General features: G+C 54.1%; 1 protein-coding gene across 1 annotated transcript in view; it reads left to right on the top strand.

Annotated features, from left to right (window-relative positions):
- Nucleotides 1-12758, top strand: part of MYO18B (myosin XVIIIB) — a 55400-nt gene extending 42642 nt beyond the window's left edge. The window contains exons 39-43 of the mRNA XM_066331789.1: nt 1708-1841; nt 3481-3522; nt 4275-4436; nt 9806-11081; nt 12046-12758. Of these exons, the coding sequence (XP_066187886.1) occupies nt 1708-1841; nt 3481-3522; nt 4275-4436; nt 9806-11078 (1611 nt within the window). The 3' untranslated portion in view covers nt 11079-11081; nt 12046-12758. The remainder of the gene's footprint in view (nt 1-1707; nt 1842-3480; nt 3523-4274; nt 4437-9805; nt 11082-12045) is intronic.
- The last annotated feature ends 2782 nt before the right edge of the window (nt 12759-15540 follow it).

The raw sequence follows: 15540 nt of genomic DNA, 5'->3' as shown, positions 1-15540 counted from the left end.
GGTACGGAGAAAAACATGAGCTGTCTCCGTGGATGAGATTTGGGACAGCTGGGATGTGGGGTCCAGCAGTGTCAGCTCTATTCTCAGCTCTATTACATTTAAATAACCCCTCGGGTGGCCTGTGGGCAGAGGGTCACCCACAGCCCCCAGTGTCACCCCTGTGCCCTGCAGGTCCCCTCACTGAGGCCACCAGCATGGGTGTCACAAAGTGTGGGTGCCCAGGGATGTCCTGGCGGTGGCAGGTGGAGCCCCAACTCAGCAGCATCACCTGGGAAGGTCCCTTTCCTCTCAGGGTCAGGCTTCTGCATGGGACCCCACCAGCCAGGGGGACTCCTCTGTTTGCTGTTCCCACAGCCATCCCAGGGGATTTCTGTGTCTGTGGCTTGGGGATACTGTTCAGTGCCTCCCTGCTCATCCCTGTCAACAACAGCAGAACAGAGGATGGACTTAAATGCAGCCACTGAACTATATTTATTTTGTGCCAGAGCCTGCAGATGAGGAGCTGGGTCAAGAGAGGCTCTTATCAGCCTGTGGAAGGGCTCAGCTCTTTATCAGGCAGCGATTTCACTCCCTGCTCCTGCAGTCCCAAATAGCTGAACGCAGGCACGTAGGCACCCAGAGCTTGGGGCTCTTTTCTCCTCTCAGGGGTTGGTGTTTCACCATTTGCCCTGTTCTGAGCCCCTGAGGTCCTTAATGAAACCCTTCCCTTGATGAAACAGCTCCTTTCCACCTTCTGCCCGAGCCAGGAGGGAAGTGGAAGGCTTGGAAACACCAGGTTTAAGAAAAACTTCTCAGCAGCACCGAGGTTTTCACCACTACCGGCTCGTTCCCAGGAGCCGCCGTGACACCGTGCGACCCAAACGGGGCTGATTCTTTTCATGTTTTGATGAACTGAGATGCTCTTCCCCCTGGGGCCCATGTGCCTGGTGATTCCAGGCCTCCCATTATTTACTGTGACAGTGTGCCAGCTCCTGTGCCGTGGCCTGTCGCAAATCATCCCTCACCTTGTCACCGCCGCCGTGGCGATTTCACAGCTGGCAGCTTCAATCACCGGGGCTCTGCTGCTCCCTCCTCTCTGCCCTGTGATGGCTTAGGAACAGCAGGAAGGGTTCCTTCCCAGCTGGAAGGTCTTGGAATGTGCTGAACATGGGTGCAGGGAAGAGTTGGGGTCCTCGGTGTGCAAGGTGGGCGATGCTGGGTCCATGGAGCCACGTGGGTTGTGTCAGATTGTAAATCCGCGGATGGTTTGGTTTGCAGGGACCTCAAAACTCATCCTGCCACGGGCAGGGAGCACCTTTCACTATCCCAAGTTGCTCCAAGACCTGTCCAGCCTGGCCTTGGACACTTCCAGGGATGGAGCAGCCACAGCTTCTCTGGGCAACCTCTGCCAGGGTCTCAGCACCCTCACAGGGCAGAATTCCTTCCCAATATCCCATCTATCCCTGTCCTCTGGCAGTGGGCAGTCATTCCCTGTGTCCTGTCCCTCCGTGCCCTTATCCAAAATTCCTCCCCACCTCTCCTGGGGCCCCTTTAAGCACTGGAAGGAGTGGAAGATGCAGTTTATGTTCACAGGTGTCACAGGGCATGGTGCAGGTAACCAGCCCCGACAGGCCCTGGGGGCGAGAGTGGGATGGTTTAACATTCACCCCTCTGGCAGCTCCGGTGCCATGTCAGGTGACAGGCCCTCACCTGGTGTCCCCTGTGCAGGAGCAGCAGCTGGCAGAGCTGGCAGAGGTGAGGCAGGTGCTGCAGGCTGACCTGGGCACCTCCATCCGCCGCATCGCAGACCTGCAGGTGGCCCTGGAGGGGCTGCGTGACAGCGATGACAGCGATGCTGAAAGGTGAGAAACAGGGGCTGAGGGGGGCTGGAGGGGCTCAGCTGCTCTGGGAGGGGAAGAGGCAGCACTGGGCAATGCCGGGGTAGTTTCATCTCCTCATCGTGGCGTGTTTGTGCTGTGTGTATGAGCAAAAAGTTTTGTGTTAATGGAAGGTTTCCTGGAAAGCGTCAGCCTTGAAGTCATCCTGTGTGGCTCAGCTTAAAGTAAGCAAAAAGGATGAGAATAGCCCCGTTTGTACCCAGTGATGGGTTTGTGGAGTGAAAATCCTGCTTTGATCATCCCCAGGAGCTGGAGGAGCCAGTGAAACTGGGAGATTGGGTAGAGGGTTTTACTAGGTGAAAAAAAATGAGGAAAGAATTCCAGTGCATTTTTCAGGTGTTGTTTCTAAAGCCCTTCAATTTTCCCCTCTGCCACGCAGCTAAAGGGGCATCATGACAAATGGAGACAAAGCAGATAAATGAGTTTAAAAGAAAAAAATAAAACAAAAAAGAGAAAAGCGGAGGTGTGCTTGTCACCACTTACTCTTGCTCTGCGTGGTGATTAATCCAGGGAAGGGTGAGATAGAAACCGTGAGCTTAGACAACCACTGCTTCCCAAAAGAAGAGTGATTTCCCATACAGCTGATGCATCAGTGGAGGTGAGAAGTGTTTCCCGGCAGGATCAGCAGCTGCCGCAGCAGGAGCAGCCCCGTGCTGGAGTGTTCTTTGTAGGCGAATCCATGGATGGCTGGGACGAGGAATTCTGCTGACCTGCATATTCTAGAACATGTGGGTTTATTGCAAGGGTCATGGGTAAAAGGGCCTTGCCTTCAGCCACCAGCCTGGGCTGAAGGGAATCCCAAAGAGAGAGGGAGAGAGAACAGCAGGTGAGAGCTGAGAGAGAAGGGAGCGAGAGAGCAAAGGGCAGGGGGGAGAGAGCAAGAGAGAGCAAGAATAGGGGGAAGAGGAAGGGTAAGAGAGAGGAGTTAAGAGGAGAGGTAAGAGTTAAGAATTAAGAGAAGAGGTAAGAGAGTTAAGAGAGCGAGGTCCTTGTTACAATACATTATATCTCCTTTTGTGATGAATATTCTAATTTACAGTGACCAACCAAGACACAAAATCCTATAGAATCCACATACAGCCTATAAGAACTACTACATTACCATACTGTGTTATATTTTAAACTCTAGAAACTACTCTTTAGACTTCTGCTTTGCTACACTGACCTTTGGATCCCTTAGCCAGCAGAAAGGGATTGTTCAATAAAAAGGGATTCCCCTTCAGCTAGCTAGACCATTGTTTTCAGGTTATAGTAACTAAGACTCAGTATCCTACAACTCAAAGTAAGCTTTCATTTCTATTTCGATTATAGGTTTCATATTTTCAGAATCTCTTGCTAAACAATCATATTTATAAGGTTTCCCTGATTCATCTTCTCCAACAGTTTTCTCCCTCCTTTTGCCCCGGGGTCCCGTTTGCGGCCAGGCTTGACCCGTGTGGGGAGCAGGGAGGGGTCTCCAGCCCTATTTATTCCCTGACGCTGTTTTGGGGAGTGTTCCCTGGCCACTCCGGGGTGGGTGCAGTGGTTGTGGGCAGTTTTGCAGCCCGGGATGGGTTTGGGGTCCCCACGAGCCGTGGCTGACCCTGTGCTGTGCTCCCTGCAGCGTGCAGACGGCGCGGGAGTCGCTGTGCTCCAGGAGAGACACGTGAGTGAGCCCAGGAGATGATGCTGCCAAAGGACAGCGCCTGTGCCTGCTACTGCCACAGCTCATGGGCCACCAGCTGCTGCACTGAGGGGCCACAAACCTGTGTCTGCTGCATGGGCAGGGCTCACATTGGCGTCCAGATGTGCTGGCGTTGTGTGCCCCATGCCCACTGACCCTCTCCTGTTCTCTGGGAGCTCTGGCTCTTATCCCGAGGGATGCTTCCACTTCTCTGGGCTGTGCTTTGAGAGATGATCCATGGCTTTGAAGGAAAACTGATATTCTAAAGGATTTCCTCCGCTACACTTGGTCTGGGGGCTCCTGGTGGCTGGGCTGGGGTGGCTTTGGGGGAGCCCAGGGGTGCACAGGGCCCAGTGGGGCACCCAGGGTCACTGCAGTTCTAGCCCTGGGGAAATCCTGGGGTGTGTAGGGCTCTGTGGGGTGCCTGGGGTCACACTGGCTCTGTCACTGCAGCTCCAGCCCCAGGCACAGCAGACAGTGCGGGGTTTTCCTGGCCAAGGTCTATAGGAAATATTTGAGGAAATAATGAATGGCAGCAACGATGGCACAAGGACCAGGCTGCCTGGAAAGGTTTCTTTTCTCTGTGCTGGTGTCACAAACCAGCCTGAGCAGAGCCTGAGCACCACCAGCTGGAGGTGCTGTGGTGGAGGTGTGAGGACTCCCTGCTCCGTGTCACCATCACAGTGACCCACAACCCCTCCTGCAGAGCTGACAGGTCTCTCCTGTCCCCTCAGGGATGCCTGCTCCAGTGTTGGCTCCGTGCTCAGCCTGGAACCTGCAGAGAGTGTCAAGTCCTGGCCGAGTTCCTCCACAGGCTGGACATCCCTGGCCAGTGCCAGCGTGGCTGGGAGCATCGCAGCACCTTCCATCGGCAGCCGCAGCACCCAGAGCCTCAGGTAAGGGACCCCCAGCCCATCCTGGGTGTCCTGGGGGGTGCTGAGATATGGGGGCTCCCTCTGGGCTCTCTTGGGATGTGCAGAGCAGAGCTCAGAGGGACCCGTGGTGTTTAAGGTCAAAACATCAAATCAAGGAAGGCAGTTGCTGCCACGCCATGATCAGTGAAACACCAGATGAAAGTCGCCACATCAAAAACATGCTTCAAGCAGGAAAATATCCCTTGATGTATTCTCTGGAGATAATTTAAAGAGGCAATGCTGCCTATTTGAGGATTTGTGTGCCATATGCTTGCTGCTCGCTGCTGAGGGAGAGGGATGCATGTCTACCCTTCCAATATCAAATATGTTAATTTGTGATGGTGATGGGCTGGGAGAGAGCTGGCGAGGGGCCCGAGCACCTGCACAGCCCAAATGTCCCTGCTTTGCTCTGTGGGTGCCTAGATGCCCATCCTGAATTGGTGCCCATCAGAGGGACCACCCAGTCCAGAGAAAAACCCCATTTCTGGGTCACAGAGAAATGGGTTCTTTGTGTTTCATGTGTGAAACGATCCCATGGGTTTGAGTCTGGCAAAGCTCTGTAAATCAGGGTTGGGGCTGCATTGTGGAGGGAGGTGGTTAGGATGGTGTCAGATCCCCTGGGAGGTCAGTGAGGGCAGAGATGGAGCAGGGATGGAGTCATGGGGCAGGAAGCAGAGTGGGCTCCAGAGAGCATCATCCCCCTCTAGGGCAGGTGAAAAAGGTGCCAACCACCCCAGGTGAGGGTGGGCAGGGCTGGCAGTGCCCCTGCTTGCAGTTTCTGTGATTTGGGGCCTCTCCACCCCTCTGCTTTCCCAGGAATGGTGTCTCAGGATGTGTATCACTATTTTCCCAGTTTTTCTCCTCATAACCAGGGCAGGTGCCAGGCTGAGGGTGGGCACAGCTCACCACACCTCCCACCTGCTCCCTGCAGGTGTAGGTAGATGCTGCATGGTGACAGAATTTGTCAGGATTGAGGAGCACAGTTTCACTGCAGATAATTAGTAATTATCTCCCTGCTCTGATTCCCAAGGTCTGTCCCCAAGGCCCCCACCTGCCTTGTACAGGAGGGTCACCATTGTCAGAACTGTAGTTCTGAAGAGCAGTTCCCTGCCAGGAGACACCCTGGGTGGGCTGGAGCAGTTTGGGGAGGTACAAGGCAGAGTTTAAGAGCAGTCAGGCAGGGCAGATACGTGTGGGGAGATCACAGAATCCTGGAATGGTCTGGGTTGGAAGGGACCTTAAAGATCATCTCATTCTGACTCCAGGAACATCTTCCATAGGCCAGTGATGAGTGGGAGCCCTGAGAGCAGTTGGCTGGGCTCACTGGGACCCTGTACAATGAATAAGGTCCTTCTAAAGTGCTGCTGAGGAGGCTTTGCTCCTAATGACCCAGTTCTGATAATTAGTGAATGATAGAAAAACTGACATTGTGGCTAATAATCTTATTTCTGAGCTTAAACACCTTGGATTTATAGTAAAAGATATGCAGGGTTTCAGGTTTGACATTGGGAGGAATTTCCTCATGGAAAGGGTGGCCAGGTCTTGGAAAGGGTTGCCCAGAGAGGTTTGGAGTCCCCATCCCTGGAGGTGTCTAAGGAAGGTGGCACTCAGTGCTCTGGGCTGGGTGACAAGGTGGGGATTTGTCACAGGTTGGACTCACTGGATTCCTTCCCAGCCTCAGTGATTCTGGGATTTGCTGTGGCCCTTGTGAAAAGCGAATTGTCCCGAGCCCTGGCCACAGTGTGACCATCACCCTTTGTCCTGGGATTGTGGAGGGACAAATTGCAAATGCTGGTGTGGGAACTGTGTTTGGCTGCAGCTCATCTAAGATGGAAATAGAGCGAGGAGGGGATGAAATGCAAACAAACAGGAGACGAGAGTGGAGGTAATAAAAATGAGATCAGGGAAACGAGCTCTTCCTTATTAAGATTCCTTTGTCTTACACAAGCTCCCAGTAATGAAAAACGAGTCCTGCTCATGTTGGCTGCTCAGCACCACATCTGGGGTGTTTGCTGAACAAACAGCTGCCAAGAGCCAGAGGAGAGCGAGGAGCTCTTATCACCCTTGTGCTTACAGGAGGGAGAGCTTTGATTAACGTTTCCTTTAATTCTCTGCCATTTAAATGCCTGTACAAAACGCTGGCCAGCAGAGCTAAGCCTCCATAAATATGACACAGAACAGGGTTGGAATAAATATGATTTTCTTTTTATGAAGAAGCCAATTTAAAAGTTTGTATATTTAGTCTGCCCCTTTCCAGGCAGGTCAGGGTTGTGTTGTGAAGGGAGGTTTTCCAGAGGTGCAGTCAGGGAGTGGATCCACGCCCCAGGATCTGCCTCTCCATCCTGCACCCTGCAGGATTGTGGGCACCCACAGCCCTGGAATCACCCCGGGGTCACCCTGGCAGCAATTCCCCTCCCACTTTGGTTCACAAAACCAAGAGCCCTGGTCCCAAGGCTGCCGGGGATCCGACACGTTTATTTTTAACCACGCTTGTGTCGAAAGCGAATCATTACGTGGGAAACTGGGAGCTCTTGTGTAGATGATGGTGTGACAAGAAAATCCTCTTCTGACAGAAATGAGGCCAGTGTCTCTTCCCTCCCTGAAATGGAGCTGTCTTGGCTTTATTTATGAGCTCCCAAGAAAAGCATCCCAGCCACACTTTCGGCCCTGGTCATGTGTTGCAAAGCATGTGTGGATTTTATTGTATAAATGGTTTCAACTGGTATAATTGTAATCATGCTAATTGCTATGTAATCTTCACTAATTATTGTTGTATGTCATTTGGTTTGGTGTGAATGGCAGATTGCAGAGCTCCCTTGGCTTCCAGGCGCCTGCCGGGCTCGGCATCTTTTGCCTTTTGCTGGGAAAATCACCTTCCCTGAGGGTGATGGAGGAGCAGGGCTCTGCCCAGGGCACGAGGGGCTCATGGTCCTTCCTCCTGCAGCATCATCTTCCTCTAGGGCTGCCTGTGACTTCCTGGGGGCATTCCAAGCCCTGGGAATTGGTGCTGGCACGTCAGCCATTTGCCAGGGAATTATGGATGGGCAGAGGATGCTGCAGGGTGGGGTGTGACCCTCTGGCTCTTGTGTCCTACCGTGTGAGGAGGAGGAGGATGAGAGAGACTAGCCATGATTTTGGAGGGGATTTTGGTAGGCATAAGGGAACAGTTAAAGAAACAAATCATGGAGTGGTTGAGGTGGGAAGGAACCTTCAAAATCATCCAGTCCCACCCCGTGCCATGGGAAGGGACATCTTCCACTATCCCAGGTTGCTCCAAGCTCTGTCCAGTCTGGCCTTTGACACTTCCAGGGATCCAGGGGCAACCACAGCTTCTCTGGGCACCCTGTGCCAGACCTCACCACCCTCCCAGAGAAGAATTCCTTCCCAAAATCCCATCCAACCCTGCCTCTGGTGGTTTAATGTGAGCAGAAAATGAGATCTGTTGGGAAAGACAAGGATGCATGGGGCAGTCTTAGCGTTTGACTGGAAACCAGAGCATGGGGAGTGTGAGGTGCCTGCATGGACTCCGAGGCTGTGTGGCCATGGAAGCTGGAACAATCCCACCTTTGCAGCTTTCACTCCATTTCAGACTCTGAAGGCTTTCATAAAAGCTGCCCGTCATGCTGAACAGGACAATAAATACAGCGTGTTCAGTCCTTGTTCACAGCCCATTAGTGGTTCTCACCTCTCCGCTCACTTTTATCTCAGCCTTAAAACCCAAATAAAAACCCTGATGCCGGTGTTTAATTTATGAAAGCCATTCATGCAGCACACAGGTTACAATATTATTTGGAAACGTGCAGAATGAATGGAGCAACAAAAACTCACCGAAGGATTACACCAGCCATTTAAGTAAGATGCAATTCGGGATCCTAACATCCAGCGTTTTAGAAATGTCTCAAACTATTCATCAGCTGCAGGGCTTCAGCAGCATCAGCACGGGATGGCCCTGAAGGGTGCAGTGATTCAGGGAGATGAAATCTCTGGTTAATTCCTTTTATTTAGGCTGGTTTAATGAGCAGGGAAAAGCTCCTGGTACCAGGACAGGAGGGCACCTCTGTGCCCTGGGCTGTGCCAGTGGGTGCCAGGAGGCTGGAGCTGCTCCACTGCCTCTTCCCTTCTGCACTCACGCATTTCCCAGCTCTGGAGTTTGTCTCCAGCCCATCTCGGCATGTAAATTATTTCACGGGTCAGCAGAGCCTGCTCCGAGCTTCCCGCTCTGTGCTGGGATTATCCGCCCCCACCCCATTCCCATGGCAACAGCGGCATTCCCAGGGCAGGAAGCTTCATTACGGCCACAGATAACTTGAGCGCTGCTCTCTCTCAGAGATGGGTTTGTTTGCTTGGGTTCTGCTGCTTTGCTCTGCCCTGTTCCCTCTTTTTTTCTTTCCTCCTTTCTTTCCCAAATTCACAATCCAGCAGATTTTCCAGTCGAGTTGGTCCTGTGTGATGGGGTACCTGGGAGACAGGTACCAGCAAGTGAATGTAGGTGCTTGGAGGGAGTCACAAAGTGTCCCATCAGGGGCTTAGTGACACCAGTGACCCCAAACCCAGTGCTGACTGCAGTCCCCCCACCTCTGTGCATCAGCTGCACAGGGACAGCCTGGCTGGGGCTCTGGTGTGGATCCTCAGGGCTGAGCAGAGGTGGATCCCATCCCAAAGCTTCAGAAGTTTTCTGAAACTTCGGTGGAAACAGCCAGAGATGCTGGTGCCAAGAGGGTTTTAACAGCAGAGGATGCTCCTTTCAGCCCCTCAGCTCCAGCCGTGGTGCAGTTTTCCCAATAATATGAGTTTTCTCAACTGATACATTTCCCCCTTTATTTCTGCCCCTTTTTTTTCCCCTTCCTGCACCAGCCCTTGACCAGGATGTGGTCCTGTTGGCCATCTCCCCTTGCTGTGCAGCCCCTGCCCAGGTGTTGCAGGGCTCAGAACTGTTTGAGCAGCAGCCTGGGTGAAACATGCCCAGCAATAACAGTGAGATGTGTCGGGGGTGCGCTGCGAGCTGCTTTCATAAAATTTTAGTGAATAATCTTTGGCTTTGACAGAAATAAAATAAATCCTACATATTGCTGTAATCTGTCAAGAAAAAGGATATTTGGAGGCAAGTGCTGGCTTGGCAGAGCTGAAGCTGGTCACACCACACGCTCTACACCAGGAATTATCTGGGCTGGCTGACCTGGGCTTATTTAAGATAAAATCCTTGGGCATTGCCCAACTGCTGGATGCAGCAATGAGGTTTATCCCGAGACTCCCATGGCAGTGCCGGCTTTTCCCAGCCTTATCCTTGCTGAATGACATCCCGCTCACTGGGAATCCCAGAGCCTAAACTAACGCCAGTTTCTGTCGTTCAGGGTGAGCAGAGACACCACGGAGCCCGCCCTGAGCCGGCCGCTGTCCTCCTGCAGCTCTGCCCGGCCCAGCGAGGCTGCGGACCCGGGGAGGACGGTGAGTCCCCTGCTGGCAGCCAGAAGACAGGAATATGGAAAACCTCTGGCAGCAGAAGAGGAGCTGGAGAGCCCCAAGAAGCCGGTGGATAGGACAGGAGAGAGGTCCCCATCGGTGCTGCGGCGGGGCAGCTCTCCGGCTGCTGACGGGCGGTTTCCCAGCGCGGTGTCCCCACCAGTGCCCAGCAGGAGGAGGCTCTCGGTGGCCTCGGGGCCGGTGCCCAGCTCTGCCGCCCTCTCGGAGTACGTGGAGGAGCTGCGGAGGCAGCGGGGAGCGGAGCGGGAGCCAGGGCTGCCGGCGCTGGGGGACACCTCTCCCCTCCCCATCTACCGCACCACGGGTGCCGCTGCCCTGCGGCGCTCCAGGGCTGTCCCAGCGGCCGAGGAGCCCCCGGGGAGGCTGGAGGTGGATCAGGCAGGGGAAGGAGCAGGTGCCAGCCTCACACGCTCCTCCAGCCTGCGGAGCATGGCCTCGGAGCCGGCCGAGCCGCCGCGTTCCCCGGCGCTGAGAAAGGCGTCGAAATTTGGCTCCTACGACTCGCTCCTGCCGGCTCTCGATGGCTCCGGCCGCCGGCCGAGCTCCCCGGCTGCTGGCACGGAGGTGCCACGGCTGAGCTCCTGGAGGAGCTGCCTGGAGCCGTCGCTGGAGGACGTGGAGCTGGGGAAGGAGCCGGAGGGATTCCTGAGCTCCCTGTCCGGAGATGGGCCGGGCGAGGGGAAGGGAAGCGACCCCTTCAGCTGGCGAATTCCCACGCTCAACTACGAGAGGAAAACCAAGGTCGACTTCGACGATTTCCTGCCGGCCATCCGCAAGTCCCGCTCGGCCAGCAGCCTGGCCAGGCCCCGCAGGGACAGGAGGGACGGCCACCGGCCCCTCACCGTGCGCTTCGAGGATGAGGCCATGGCGGGCAGCCTGGAGTCCTCTGACACCAAGGGCACGGCCAAGGGCAGCCCGGCCCCCCGGGAAGAGTGCGGGGAGCTCTCTGACTCCTCCTCATCCTCCGGCTCCCACCTCTCCTCCCGCAGCGCTGACAGCATCAAGCGCCGGCCGCAGCCGCCCAGAGGGGACGGGGAGGGCAGAGCCGGCAGCCAGGGCAGCGGGATGAGCCGCCGAGCCGAGGCCGAAGGCAAGGAGGACGATGTCAGCAGCATCATGAGGAAGTACCTGGGCAAAGAGTAAAAGGTAATTGTGCTGCTGAGCCACCAGTGGCACGGGCGCAGAGATGTGGGGACACATTTGGGATGCTGGCCCTGAGCCACCACCCTTCCTTGGTGCCTCATGCTGCACCAAGGGAAATATAGGCTGGATATCAGGAAAAAGTTTTTTATAGGAAGGGTAATAAAGTATTGGAATGGTCTGCCTGGGGAGGTGGTAGATTCACCATCTCTGGGTGTGTTTAAGAAAAAACTGGATGTGGCACTTGGTGCCATGGTTTAGTTGAGGTTAGGGTTGGGTTGGACTTGATGATCCTGGGGGTCTCTTCCAACCTAATGATTCTGATTCTGCCTGTGCTGATGCCGGGGAGTGTGTGGGGACAGGGTACCTCAGAACAGCAGGAGTCCCCATGTCAGAGCATCCCAGCGCTGCCAGGGTGTGTCTGGAGTGTGTGGCACTGGGACTGGTCCCCCCCTTGCCTTTGCTGCTGCAATGGAGCCCCAGAGCTGTCCACAGCACCAGCTCAGAATTCACTGAGGTTTTGGGAAACCCTCAGCATCCCTCAGCTCCCACCCCTGGCAGACTCACCCCCTCAAGGCCCTCAAGCACTCCCTCCTCAGGGGCCCAAGTTTCTTTTGCTGATTAGAAATCAGCTTGGGCTGAACGCTGGGGGTTCTCTCTCTGGAGGATGGGGCTCCTGCCTGGCCCAGACATCCTTCCCCCAGTCATCAACAGCCTCCAACACCCACTTGGATGCCATGTCAGGATTGCAACTGACACTTGGAGAATTAGGATTTATTGCTGCAATCCAGGTTTGAAAGCAGAGTCCCTAATGAATCCGCCACAACTGTAATTAAGTGTTTAAAATAGATTAGAAAAACATTTTGTAAAACCACTGCCTTTAGAGTAACTTACTGGATGTCAAGCTGTGACCAAATTGACTAAGCCAACACACGAAGGGAGCGCATGTTAATAAAACATTTCTTTCCAGGAAGCAAATTTGCATAATGCAACGTCCCACTTTCTGCAGGATTTGTTTCCATCAAGCTCAGCAGCTGGCCCTGACCTGCAGTGACAAGGAGCCACGTTGGGCACACGGCTCCCCTGCTCCTGGCAGAACCACCTCACGTGAGCAGAGGCTGAAAATGGCTCCACAAAAGTCGTGGAATGGTTCTACAAACTTTTTTGGTCTTGGACACACCGTGGTTTCTTTACGCTCCTGCCCCGTTTCCCAGCTTTGCTCAGGGCCAGCCGCGGGGACAAGGACTTTCCTGTTCTCCTGCAGTTGTTTGACTTGGGAGTTGGTGCTTTAATTAAAACCCAGCGGCTGCCACAGATGCTGAGGATGTGCCATGGCCCGGGAAAGGCCACTCTGAGAGGAGCTGGAGGGACACCAAACCCCTCCTTTGTAACCCAGAGCTGCAGCCCAGGTGTCTCATCCCACATTGCACTGCCCAAAAATGAGCTGATCTTCGAGGATGCTCTTGGGTCTCAGTGTGACACCCAGCAACAGCAGAGCTCCGAATCTTTTATAATTCCGCAGGTGTTTGAAGATGGATCCATCTGTGCTCCCATGGCTCCAGCCTGTGGGGGACATCTGGGCACATCCCAGTGGCATGCAAGGCACAAGGTGTGGGGGCAACAGAGGGCTTTATTTAATGTCTGCTTGGGTTTTTACACAATAAAATATTTGCTTCTTTGACACACAGGTCCCTTCTTGTTATTCCTTTCCTCAGGATGGGAGCAGGAAGTGGTGCAGAGCTGAGCACGTCCTTCCACAAAGATAATCTCTTTTCTCAGCCTCACCCTTCTTTCCTAGAAGAGATCCAAATTTGATCAGAGGTTTGGGGTGAAAGGATTTAAGTCCATGCACAAATCTATCCTCTCCATTAGGGATTTCCAAGTCATTTTCTTGGCTTGGAAATTTGCACCGATTTGCACAACCTCCCGGGACCCCCTGGGACAGCCACAGGGCAATGGCAGCTTGAAAAGGCCGATTGGGCACTGTTCAGCATTTTGTTTTGACTGTTGGATTCTTCACCTTCGCTTCTAACACAAAGCAAAGCCTTGCAGCGAGCAGCATTTTCCTTGTCAGCGATGGATGAGGAGCCTGGGGATGAGGGCTCACATCAGCACTTTGCTGGGCCGCCTGTCAGCAATTCCCAGCAATTCCTGGGTCCTGGCAGCTCCGCAGGGCCAGCAGCCTGGCAGGAGGCAGCTCTGCTCAGGGTGACATTCCCTGTGCTCCCACGTGTCCCCTCTCGCGACGCGCGCCTCATGCGAGGAGGCAGCAAGATGAAGAAATTGCCTCTAATTAGCTTTTAAATTGGTCTCTTTTTTTTAATGATTCTGCTATTTCTGGGAGGAAAAAAAAAAAAAAAAAAGGCAAGTGGTTTTCTCTTTGCAAGTGAGTATTGCTCCCCAGAGGGATTTCATAGAACCAGGGAATCACAGAAGGGTTTGGGTGGGAAGGGACCTTCAAAATCATCCTGTTTCATCCCCTGCCACAGGCAGGGACATCTTCCACTATCCCAGGTTGCTCCAAGCCCCATCCAACCTGGCCTCGGGCACTTCCAGGGGTAGCCACAGCTTCTCTGGGTGACCAGGGCCTTGCCACCCTCCCAGAGAAGGATTCTCTCCCAATATTCCATCTAACCCTGTCCCCTGGCAGTGGGAAGCCATTCCCTCTGTCCTGTCACTCCAGGCCCTTGTCCCCAGCCCCTCTCCAGCTCTCCTGGAGCCCCTTTAGGCACTGGAAGGGGCTCTGAGCTCTCCCTGGAGCCTTCTCTTCTCTTGGTGAACACCCCCAGATCCCCCAGCCTGGCTCCAGAGGGGCTCCAGCCCTCGGGACTCTGGTCTGCCCCAGGCAAACTGGTGGCACCTGAGGGGAGGGACAGCAGTGGCACCTGGAGGAGGGACACCCAGGACCAGGCATCCAGTGCTGCCCCACCTTTGGCCTCTGAAATCCAACCTACAACCACCACTGGCCAAGGCGTCACTTCACAGCTCATTTTTAATCTAACCTCCAAAGGTGACATAAATTGCTCATTATTTGTGGCTGTAGCAAAATGGTTCTTTTGACACAAAGCCTTTGATTTGGAATTACTACAGCATTGGGTTTGCTGGAAATTAAGCTGTTCCTATTTCAACTTGCAGGAGAAAAGCAGATTTGTGTGTAATACGCTGACTTCTTTCTTTTCCTTTTGCTTTGCAGGACACAAAGGAAATTGCTCTGTCACTTGGAATGGCTGTGCACATCCTTTAATGACAAACCAGGACAAAACGATGCTTGGCCTGGAGCGTTTCGGGCTGAGTCCAGAGAATTGTTTGCCCTTGGAGCAGCCAGAGAGCAAAGCTCATGGATGGTGAGACCGAGCCATCCGTCAGCTCTGGCTGGTGGAAAACACGGCATGGGAGGGAAAGCTCTGGCTCCCTGCTCCCCCCGGGATGCTCAGGAGACACAAAACTGATGGCTGAGCCAGCCAGGAGCAGGATCACGGCCATTTATAGCCTGGAGTGGGAGGACGGGAGTTATTCCTTTTGCCCCCGTGTTTTAACACATTCACCTGCTTTCAGCACAAGAGCTTTGGCCTGTGCTGCCATCAGGGATGGAGCTCGTGGGGAGGGAAGTGTGGAGGCTCCATGTCACCCCTGGAGAAGGGAGTGTCAGTCAGCTGGGATCCTTCACCCGAGTGCACCTCGGAGCTGGGATCAGCAGGAATGTGATGGTAAAGCCTCTGGTGCCCACATCCCTCCCTCTCCAGGAGGGGCAGGCCCTGGCAAAGGGAAATATCTCCACATCAAATGCAAAAGCATCAAGCAATGAGACTGCCAAGTCTCTAATTAGCATAATTAAAGCGTGCTCTTTTCTTCTACTGGCTGTGCCTGTGAAACGCCTTCCTCAGAGGAGTGATCTCTGTAAGAGCTCCTTCTTTGCATGATGCCCATCACTCAGGATTGAGTGTCCAGAGCCATCCTGCAGCACTCCTGGAGCCAGGACCAGCTGCTCTCCTGCTGGCAGAGCTTCCTCTGCCTCATCACATCCATCTCTCATGGAGAATCCAGAAGCAGCGTGGATGAGCTGGGCAGGCTCGGGTGCAATTCCCAATCCCTGCTGAGGTGGGTACCAGGGCTGGAGACCTCCCTGGTCTCCCCATCACCTCCCTGAACCACGGCACCTTAGCAGGAGCTGAGAGTCAAGGAGATCATAGAATTCCTGAGTTGGAAGGGACCCACAGGGATCATTGATCCAACTCCTGGTCCTGCACCAGACCACCCCAAGAATCCCACCATGTGCCTGAGGTGCCCTGTGGTCTCCAGTGCTCTCAGAGCAATCAGGGGACTCCATTTACTGCACTTCTGAACGGTTAGCTCAGTCTGTGAGCCTCTTTTCCAACAATTAAGCTTTTTCCCCTGTAAGCACTTGTATCTGTGAACCCTTGGCATTGACTCCTAACAGTTCTCAGGGGGTGGGAAGCACCCAGAG

This window comes from Sylvia atricapilla, chromosome 17, assembly GCF_009819655.1.
Source record: "Sylvia atricapilla isolate bSylAtr1 chromosome 17, bSylAtr1.pri, whole genome shotgun sequence".
Taxonomy (NCBI): Eukaryota; Metazoa; Chordata; class Aves; order Passeriformes; family Sylviidae; genus Sylvia; species Sylvia atricapilla.
This window is presented reverse-complemented; position numbering and strand designations above follow the sequence as displayed.